This window comes from Hemicordylus capensis, chromosome 6 (assembly GCF_027244095.1).
Source record: "Hemicordylus capensis ecotype Gifberg chromosome 6, rHemCap1.1.pri, whole genome shotgun sequence".
Taxonomy (NCBI): domain Eukaryota; kingdom Metazoa; phylum Chordata; class Lepidosauria; order Squamata; family Cordylidae; genus Hemicordylus; species Hemicordylus capensis.
In genome coordinates, this window is record NC_069662.1 from 131567642 (window position 1) to 131578050 (window position 10409).

At 42.3% G+C, this 10409-nt stretch overlaps 1 protein-coding gene across 1 annotated transcript; it reads left to right on the top strand.

The window, feature by feature from the left end:
- The first annotated feature begins 425 nt into the window (after nt 1–425).
- TFPI2 (tissue factor pathway inhibitor 2) lies at nt 426–9233 on the top strand. Its single transcript, XM_053266578.1, has 5 exons — nt 426–739; nt 1466–1645; nt 3092–3271; nt 5581–5754; nt 7930–9233. Exons 1-5 carry the CDS (start codon nt 442–444, stop codon nt 7995–7997), a joined length of 900 nt encoding a protein of 299 aa, XP_053122553.1. The 5' UTR covers nt 426–441; the 3' UTR covers nt 7998–9233.
- Nucleotides 9234–10409: the final 1176 nt, after the last annotated feature.

Consider the following 10409-nt stretch of genomic DNA (forward strand, 5'->3'; position numbering starts at 1 on the left):
GAAATCAAGGCGGCGCACAAGGGTTTTTCAGGCAGTAATTCCAGGCACCCAGTAATTGGCGATGCCTCTGCTGAACAACACCTGTTAGAGTAAGCCTCTTGAGGAGTTAGTCACCCTTCATACAGATCGAGTGCTAGACGATTTGGAAATCGGTGGTGCCTCGCATAATCCTCAGGTTGTTACCACAGATTTCTTCAGCAGTAGAGGGGATTTTCTGATTTCGTCACTCGTCCGTCCCCCCCGCCTCCCACAGCAAATATTAGTTTCGAGAGAGCAAGGCGCCAAGTCTGCCACACCCCTCCTCTTCTTTCCCCGGAGGCTTCTGGGTTCTCCAGCAGCTTGGTGGAGCATCTTCGCTGGAAAAGGAGGATGACGCGCAGAGCGAGCTGAGCCCTGAAGCGCGCCGCCTCCGGTGATTTGCATCTCCTTCCAGCAAGAGACATGAATCACCGAGTCCCTCCTACTACCCGCGGCCGGGAACATGCGCACAGACTGAGGCAGGAGGCGGCGGGTGCGGGGGGAGAGGTGGCTCGGTGCATAAAAAGGAGCCGTGATGGGGCCAAGGGCAACAACGGTCAGATCTTGCCTCTCGCTCTGGGTTGGCTGCCTCGATCGCCTTTGCTTGCATCGACTCACGCAATGGACCTGATCTCTGGAAACTCGCGGGGTTTGTTGGTGGCGGCGGCCTCGCTCTTGTTGCTTCTTCTGGGGCAAGTCTGTCCCCAGGAGGTGCTGAAAGGTAAATAACGTGGTGGGAGTTCTAGATGTTTTCATGCAAGGATCTGAGAATGGGGTTTTGCTGCTCCGTCTTTCGGGGGTTGGGGGACAATAACGATTCAGGATCTTGCGTTTAAGTTTGCATAGTGTGGTCGTGCACGTGCCTCCGCCTCCGCCTTACTGATGGCAAAACTTTCTCGCCTGCCTTCTACTGTACTTTGCTTTACAGATGCTGTTGCCTAGAAGAATATGGGGCGGGGGGGTTATTTGGGAGGGATGTATGTCCCATGCAGATGTGCATGGTGTTTCTCATGCATAGATCTTTACTTATCTAAATATGACAAATTAAAGAACTTGCTTATTAGTGTTTCATTATTGAAATAATTCTGGGATTCAGAGGAATAAAATGCCCGGTCCTCAAAAGGAAGTTCTGGCTCATGCCTCAGTGCATTTGCTAATTTTAAAGTATGTTCCACTGAAATTGATAGACTTGTTTCCTCTTAAAAGTGTCTTGGAGCAAGTTGTGGAAAAATGGAAAGGGGAAGTCTGGGTGAAACTCTCTTCTTTACGGGGTGTGTGTGGAGGGGATGCTACTGGCTTTGTAAAGTGGTCTTTCTCTGTTGCTTCAGGACCAGTTTTCTAGACTTTGTGGTTGACATTGCTGTTAGTGAAGTGGGATCAACATCCCATCCCTATTTTACTGTGTCGAAGATTTGCAGTGAAAGCGCCTGTCTTCCTTCTCTTGCAGATGGAAGAGAAACCTGTCTGCTGCCACCACTCAAAGGATCATGCCGAGCTCTAATTAGCAGTTGGTACTATGACAAATACACACAGACGTGCAAGGAGTTCACATATGGGGGCTGTGAGGGGAACGGCAACAACTTCGAGAGTCAGGCAGCCTGTTGGAAAGCTTGCCGGTTGATCCCAAGTAAGTCATGTTTTAAGATGGGCAAGCGTTCAGCCTATTGTATGCGAAACTACTAATGGTAAGGGGAATGGGATGAATTATTGTCCGGAAAAGATTCTACTACTGAAGTCTTGGTCACTGATGGCTGCCTTGCTTCCATCACTCTTATAAATATAGCTGCTAGTTTCTGTAGATTCTTTTTAAAAAATAAGTGTCGTTCTGAAATTAGAGACCTATTTCTTCTTTAAAATTTTATGCAAATCTTAAATTGGATGCTCACACTTTATTCAGCTGTATGGACCTGATAGTTTTCTTTATCATTGGGGGGGGGGGATGATTTCTGCTGCAACTGTGTCCAAGCAGGGGTGTTGCTAGGTACTTAAAGGATCTGGGGTCCAGGCCCACATCTACCTGTCGATAATTAAACTCGGTCATACCACTTCAAGAATAATTACATATGTTTTTTAAAGTCTCCATTATTATAATACATCACCTATGAAGGTGAAAGCAGTAGAGAGTCAGGTGAGGCTAGGAGCTCTCCCCCATGCTCTGTGCAGGTGCCTCCTCTGCTGCACTTCCTTTCTGGAAGAGGTCATGGAGGATGGAGGGAGGTGGCTGATGAGATCCAAAGCTCTGAGCCATTCATTTGGGGCTTGTGCCTCATGGATCACCCCCTAATGACACCCCATTTCCAAGCCTGCAATTCTGTGTACACTTAACTTGGGAGTAGGCTCTGTTAAACACAATATAACTTACTTCAGATTCATGCAGATCCTAAAACTGCCTCCTAAGATTTCCTCATACCCCTTTAATTCTTCATAAACTAGGTGTGGCCTGCACGTATGTGCCATATGCAGTACTTGAATAGCTAAAGAGAGACTAGAAATAAACCTGTCTGCACAAAACCGGTAGGGATACAGCACACCCACACCTAGCCAGCCTCACTGTCTGAGGTCGGTTCTGCACATGGAGCAGAATGAGGTAGTGTGGAATCCTAAGGTAGAAGGATGGACTGTACTGCCCCTGACTGTGAGATGTATGTCACATTTATGACTCCCCTATGTAAAAGCACCGCAGGAACTGGAAACTAGCCTATTTAGAGAGAGTAGTTGTTTATGCTAGTTTTCTACATGAATGAATTTTTTTTAAAAAAAACCAAATGATTAAATAGCGTTTGAGAAATGTGACAGACACCTCTATATCGTCTAAGGTAGTTTAGTGCATTCTGCTCCTTTGGGACTCCCCCACCTCATTTTGCAGTTGTGCAGAACAGCCATAGACAAAGACTAGGAAGGGGGAAAGGATGCTCAAAGATGGCAGCTTTTTGAGTAAGAAGGAAGATAAGGAGCAGGAGTAGGGTTTGAGTTGGAATAATGTTTCCGTTTCAGCTGAATCAGAATGAATCTGAATAGGCTGCATAGCCCTAGTGCAGAGTAATAATTTTCATATAAACTCTTTTCATTGTAGAAGTGCCCAAAGTCTGCAGACTGGAACCTGATGTAGGACCATGTAGAGCTCTATTCCCAAGATATTTCTTCAACATATCTTCAATGACATGTGAGACATTTGAATATGGAGGATGTCATGGAAATGAGAACCAATTTGAAGATAGAAAATCCTGTATGGACTACTGCTTGCCTGTGAAAAGTAAGGATTATTCCATTGCTGCCCAAAGGCTTAAAGTCTGGCATGTGGTGGATGGATGAAAAGTTCCAGTCCATTTTCCAGCCCTACTCATCACCCCTCTACACACTCACTCAACAAGCAGTATAACAGGCAGGCATGTGCTTTTTGCTCGCCCTACTCCAGTGGCCTCCATGATTAATGAGATAGCAAAGAAGAGATGGTGAAGGGTTTTTGCTCTCCCACCTAACCTATCCCATTCTCCGGCCATTACTATATGGAGAGAAAGCATTGGGACCAGGTCTTCCTTTGCCTGTTGTCCCAAACCAGCCACCCCACATAGGCCTTGAGAAGGAGATAAGAAACACTTCCTCCACACCAAGCAAGAATATGCTTCCCCACTCTTGAGGTTTAGGGGATGGTCTCCAGGGATTGGAGGATTGTAACATTTCTGTCTCTTCTCTTGAAACCAAGAGTTGCCTTCACAAGGAGGACAGGGAAACATTTTGTTGCTCCCCAGAATGTCCCTATTGACGGGATCATCCATGTTGGGGATGATAAACGGGTATTGTCCACACATGCAGAATGCTACTTTGTTCCCACAGAAATGAATGCCAGACATCTATTTACATGGGAGAAAGTAATGGACTTCATATGTAGACAGGATTGAAATGGGAGTTAACTCTGCTCCCTATTGCTGGTGACCTCTGTCATAAGAACCAAGCCAGTTCCAAGATGCTCAGAGCCCCATCTTGGGTTCTGTTTGTTTCTCGGTTGTGTAACTGGATTTTGTCAGAATGGAGAATGGCTTGCTACGTGTGCTGTCAAATAAACTAGAAGCTTGCTTTCTGCAAGGGTAAATCTCTTTCTGGCTGCTAGTGGAAGTGCCCTTCCCAGATCAACATTTGAAAGGAAAGAGAACTCCCACAGCAAAATATTTCCTCTAATTCATAGTTTTGTTTTGCCTTTGCTGGAATGTTGTCCTTTATTGGCAAGTCTAATTCAAGCCCCATGTTTGGTTTAGATGCAAAATTGTTCCATTTGCAGACATTTCTAGTAATTAGGATGCTGTATATTTCATATCTAGCTTATGGGGGAAATGGCCTAACAGCTTTGAACTAACATCAGAGTTGTTCTGTGGCCCTGTTTTATATGCGGACATTTAACATACGTACCATCAATGTACCCTTGTTGATTTATATGTGCATACAGTTATGTATACGTTGCTTTCAATGTATATACAGGAGTACTCATGCTCTGTAGCCTACATTTTCAAGGGGTCCAGTCCCCATGTTGACTTTTAAAATGAATGCATGTCCAGTTATTTACATGAAAATGTGGATGTGTTTACAGAGACCTATCCTTGTGTCCCACGTAACTTATAAATACCCTGTTTCCCCGAAAGTAAGACCTACCCCAAAAGTAAGACCTAGCAGTAATTTCTGATGTACCGCTAATTGACCTAGTGCATTTTGGGGGGCTAAAATTAATATAAGACACTGTCTTATTTTCGGGGAAACACGGTAAGTCCTGAGCACTTCTACAATACACACACATATACCACTTAGCAAAATGTTCATCATTATGATGGTGTGTGCATGTGGATATAGGGAAGGTCTATATAATGCAAGGATCCCATGTTGGCAACATGCATCTGTGTGTCACCTGTACAGGAAAAGGTAAATGGGTGCATTCAGGACAACATTGAGATTGGGCTTTACATTTGATCTGGTCATTGGTTAAAAGGCAGATGATTAATCCACTAAACATTCTGTTGATGGCTTTGGTCAGTGCAAGTTGTAGAGGTGTCACTGAGGGTAGCATTTTAGACAGATCTTTGATTCACAAAGTACAGTAGTCCACTACTTAGGACAATGTCCTGTGAAAGTTAGAATGAAAGTAGAATTGTCATCCTTCCTCCCTACCCCTGCTCCAAAGAGGCCTTGTGCTTTTAACATGCAAAAACTTTACAGGCCTTTCCCCGCTTCAGCATGAAAATGTGCTGGCATAAAATAATAAAATAAAGCTACACATACTGAATTTCTGCCTGCTATGTGGTTCTTAAAAGCGCAGGAAAAGATGGTGGGGTGAGGTGGGGTGGGGAGGGAAACTGGGGTTGGAATTAACTTTGCACCTGCCTTTTTGGATACATGTAAGTTGGATTGTGGTCATTAAAGATGTGAACTATTGTAAATGTTTCAAGAGAGCCCAATTCTGGAGCCAGACTGTACTGATTCTGAATTCTTCACTTCAGTATGATATACAGTACTTTTTAAGAACTGACACACACTGAGTTTTTAATATAATTAACTTTCTGGTTTGTTTGTTTTAAGCTGCCCCCTTGCTTTGCTATAGAGCTAAAGATGAAGGACTATGTTCAGCTTCAGTTCCTCGCTTCTTTTACAATATAAAGACAAAAAGGTGTGAAGAATTAAACTATACAGGATGTGGTGGAAATGAAAACAACTTTGTTACTCAGAAGGACTGTTGGAAGGTCTGTCGGAAAGGTAGGTTATTTTGCTCTTGTTGTGATAAAAACTAGTTATTGGCTTTTTTTGCAGTGTTAGCCCATTTGTGAAGGCTATTCAGTTCACAAATCTACCCTGTACTGGCAAGTCCGGGTTATTGACTATTGTTTTCAAGGATCTGTTGATCCTACAGAATCAAAGATAATGAATTTGTAGAGGAAACTTTCAATTAGCCCTTTTTGTTTGATCTAGGTCAAGATGCAGTTTGACAACTGCTCGATCCTTTGGGACTGTAGAAGAAGGAAATGAGAGATGCCAGGAGGGGCAGTATGTGGCTGGAAAAGTACAAGAAGAGAAGTTGGAGTGTGCTTCAGAGTCTTCTCCGAGGACTTCAAGGCACATTCCAACACTGTACAGGGCAGAAGCATCAGCCAAGCTAAAAGTCATGCATGGCTTCATTCCCTGACATTTACACACCCTGCATGTGTTGGAATGTGTCCCATAGTCCTTCATGATAATGCAAAGGATTCTGGGGACCCAACCTGCCTCCTTCCATTCCCCGCCCCCCGTGTTGTTTGCCTGGGCGGAAGGTGGAAAGTGGTGTGGGGTTGCTACTTTTGATAAGGCTTTAGGAAGGTAGAAGGGGTAAAGGGCTGCCTGCTACCCTTTCCGAGAAGCCCACAGCCCCTCTGTCCCTGATCAACATGGGATACGATCAGGCAAAAGCTATCATCAAACAGCGCATCACAGACACTGAGCATCAAGCAGATCTCAGCAGTGTCCCAAAGTTTTGTATAAGTGAGGAGCTTAGATATATAGCCTCTCCAGCAGCATACCTTTCGCAACTGGAGGCCCCAAACCACAGAAGGGCATTCACTCTGGCCCGCTGCCATGGTCTCCCCTCAGCAGTAATAGAGGGTCGATACAGAAAGATCCCGTACGCAGAGCGATTATGCCCCTGCAGCTCAGAGCAAATTGAAACCACTGAGCATGTCCTTTTATACTGCCTGTTCTACAGAGACATTTGTGCCGCCCTTATTTCTCCACTGTTGAACAAGCTTACGAATCACTTCTATACTCAATTGCTGCTATCTGACTCTAACCCCGCCACCACAAAGATTGTTGCCAAGTTCTGTGCGGCTGCAATTGGCATCCGGCGAAAGATGATAGCTGATGGGCTCCCCTAATTTGAGTCCTGTTAACACTTGCCTCCATATTCCTCGTACCTTATTAATTATGCCATGACAATGCATAGTATTTTATTAGATTAATGCAGTGTAACTTCACCATTTAGCGTATTTTAGTGTATTTTATCATTCAGTGTAATTCCGTGTAACTTTACCATTTTTAGTAATAGTCCAACTTATGGTAACCATTATAGTTTTAACCATTTTTAATTTTAATTCTAGCTTTTTACCACATATGAAATCATTTCCAGCTATATTACTACTACTACTTAAATTCTCCTTCTGTCTTTTCTGTGCATTTTATTATGGGAAAGTATGTTTAGCGGTTATAGGTTTTTAGTAGCTTGTTTCCTTTTTAGTAGCTTGTCTCTTTTTAAATTGTAATTATTTTAAATTTTAGCCTTTTTACAATAGCTATCATCATATTTGCAATCACCTCTGTTAACATGTAACTTTTCTCCAGTATTACCTTCATTTAATGTGTAATTTTATGCTGGTCTCTGACCGTAATAAAGCTTGCTTGCTTGATTGATTGCTCTAGCTGAGGTGCTAATATATATGCAGCTTTCAAACTACACAGGATACTGAATGAGGCAGACTGGCAAGGTAGTCAATTCTGACCTAGTTACAGAGTAGGGTGATCCACAAAAGGCTTCAGCTCTATTTGCATCTCAGACTTCACCTGCTAAATGACTCGGGGTCCATTTAGTCCAGCATTCAACAACAGTTGGCTAGATGCTTCTGAAAACTCACAAGCAAAGTTTAAGCAGACTGCACTTAAGACCTCTAGAAAGTGTGTATCATATTTGGAGCAGGCTGCCACAGTAGGCAGGCACCATCAGTTAATAGCTTTTCCAGTGGTGAAGGGATGTCTTTTTCTCTCTCAGCAAAGCAATAATGGGAGGTGTGTTACTCTTGTCAGAAAGACAGGCACACTGCACTCTTCTTACAGCTGTTGCTACCACCACAAGTTAATAACATGATCAAGTTGACCCAGATTGTGATCTGGTTTCTATTATTTTCTTAGCAGGGAGAAAACCAAGTTTTGAGAGAGTAACTATTCGGAAACCAAGAAAACCCCAAACAAACGCATGAGAAGTCTACGTAACCATGTGAATGCCACATACATGCTGGAATGTTATGAAGTTTCTGGACGCACTATTTTCATTTATTGGAAGTGTTACTGTATAATGAATTGTCTGTTATATAATAGCTGTATGTGATCAGTTTCTGAATGTAGCAAGATGATCACCTTGATCCAGTACCGGCAGTTTACACAATCACCCTTCTGAATTGTCTCCCATGTATACACCTGTGTAATCTGCTGTGGGAGATTGATACCCTAATATCCCACAACTAGCTTTCTTTCACAGATCTTGACATGGAGGAGTAAACTCCAGATGCACTGCTATACACAAGGATCTTACAGATTATGATTGGTACTGCTCTCTGATCATCGCAAGTGATTTGGGTGGCGGAGAAGACATTGCTTTCATAGGCTTGGGGACACAATAGGGAAGAGAGACCTACCTGTACCTGAAGATCTATGGATCTTATTTATGCTGCATTTTCCCCAAGGTTTTTTTTTTTTTAAATGTAAATTATATTGTGTATGGAAATTGTCCTGCTGTTTTTAGAGAAAGGCTGAACTACTGCAAACATGAGGCAGAAATTATAGAGCTTTTGATTTTGATTTTTAGATATAGAATTACCATACACATTTGACATTCTTTCTTTAACTGATGGGTGGACAAGCTTTTTTCAGGAACATAGAAAGAACTCAATATTGCTGCTATTAATACTTCTGCTGTGAATATTTCAAGAAGAATGCAAAGGATAGGCATGTCTGATTATTGGGGATGGGTGTGATTCATTTAAATAAGCAAGCATTACTTGTCCCCTTAGCTAAGCAGGTTGCATATGAAAGGGAGACCTGATGTGCGAGCACTGTAAGATATTCCCCTCACTGGATGGAGCCGCTCTGGGAAGAGCAGGTTTCAAGTTCCCTCCCTGGCTTCTCCAAGATTGGGCTGAGAGAGATTCCTGCCTGCAACCTTGGAGAAGCCACTGCCAGTCTGTGAAGACAATATTGAGCTAGATAGACCAATTGTCTGACTCAGTATAAGGCAGCTTCTTATGTTCCTAAATTAAAAAGGCAATACTGTGTTTGACATCCTTGAATGTTTTGGTGCCAAATTCCTTATTGTGGCTTACAAAACATGAGTAGGTCATAATTTTAATTGGTTTTGGTGATATACATAATTATAAAATTTATTAGCAAAGGAATTTGACGAGATTTTTTTAAAGATAAAGTTTATGAAATACCTTGTTTCCTTTTCTTTCTTTGGAGTTGTCACCATCATCTATGTTCTTAATTAGGGGAACAATTGTCTATTTTACCCCTTTCCATCCCTTTCTCTAGAGTTCTACATACTAGGTATCATTGTACTTGTGCTAGGCAATGTTTTATCTATGCAAGAATGTGTGGATCATATTCTAAATGACAATGTCCAAATGTAGCTAACTTTTATTGTAAAAAGTATTACTAAAAAAAGTTGTAAATCTGCTAAAAAGGTGGGGGGATTATTTTTTTACTGGTAATTTCAAGACTTCAGGATTTATTAAAGCCATGGTTGTTATAAACCGTGCCTGAGCCATTTCTGGTTGGGAGGGGGAGCTGTTTGGAGGATAACATGCTGAGGTAAGTTTTGTGGGCAGGGTGGGGAGGAGATACTGGGAGGCTGTAATATTAGATTGAAAAAGTTGGATAGGGTTTGGGGATGGTGTGGAAGAAGAGTGGGTAGTATTGTAGATTAGGAAGAGTTAGGATATTATAGGCCAGGCCTTGACCAATTTTCTTTGGATCTAGGAGCCAGCCTCAAAATTTGGATACATAGTTTTGGCACGTGTCAAAACTACTGGACTTAGTGTTGGACATTGTGGAGCAGGAGGGCAAATTGATGTTTCTTCGTCCCCTTTACAAGTAACGAACTTAGAACAGAAACAAGGTTGCCTGGGACAAATAAAGATTTTACTACAATAACTACCTCTGACTATCCTTGTCTAGGCTTCATGGTTACATTTCTAAGTCCCATGGTCTAGAATATGTCCAGTCCTGTGTTAGGAATTTTAAAAAAGAGTTTGTAAGGAAGGGAATGTACACTTACGCCACACGTTCAATTTACACCTATTCTAATTATGTATTTGTTTGGTTAAACCAGTAGGAGGTTTGAGCACCAGCTCCATATAAAAGCCCATGGTAAATTAAAAACAATGTGTCTATGATAAATGTATGGTAGCACTGAAAAATAATAAAATATTTGTGGTGTTGGGACTGCAGCACTATGAGCATGGGGGAAGCTGCAGCTTCTGGTGATGGATAAGTCATTAGGGAACTGTTAGTTTGCTGTTACTTTACTCCTTATTAGGGATGTGCAAATTGATTCGGGTTCAAATTGATTTGTTCCCGAATCTAGTTGATTCGGGTGATTTGGAGACAAAAATCAC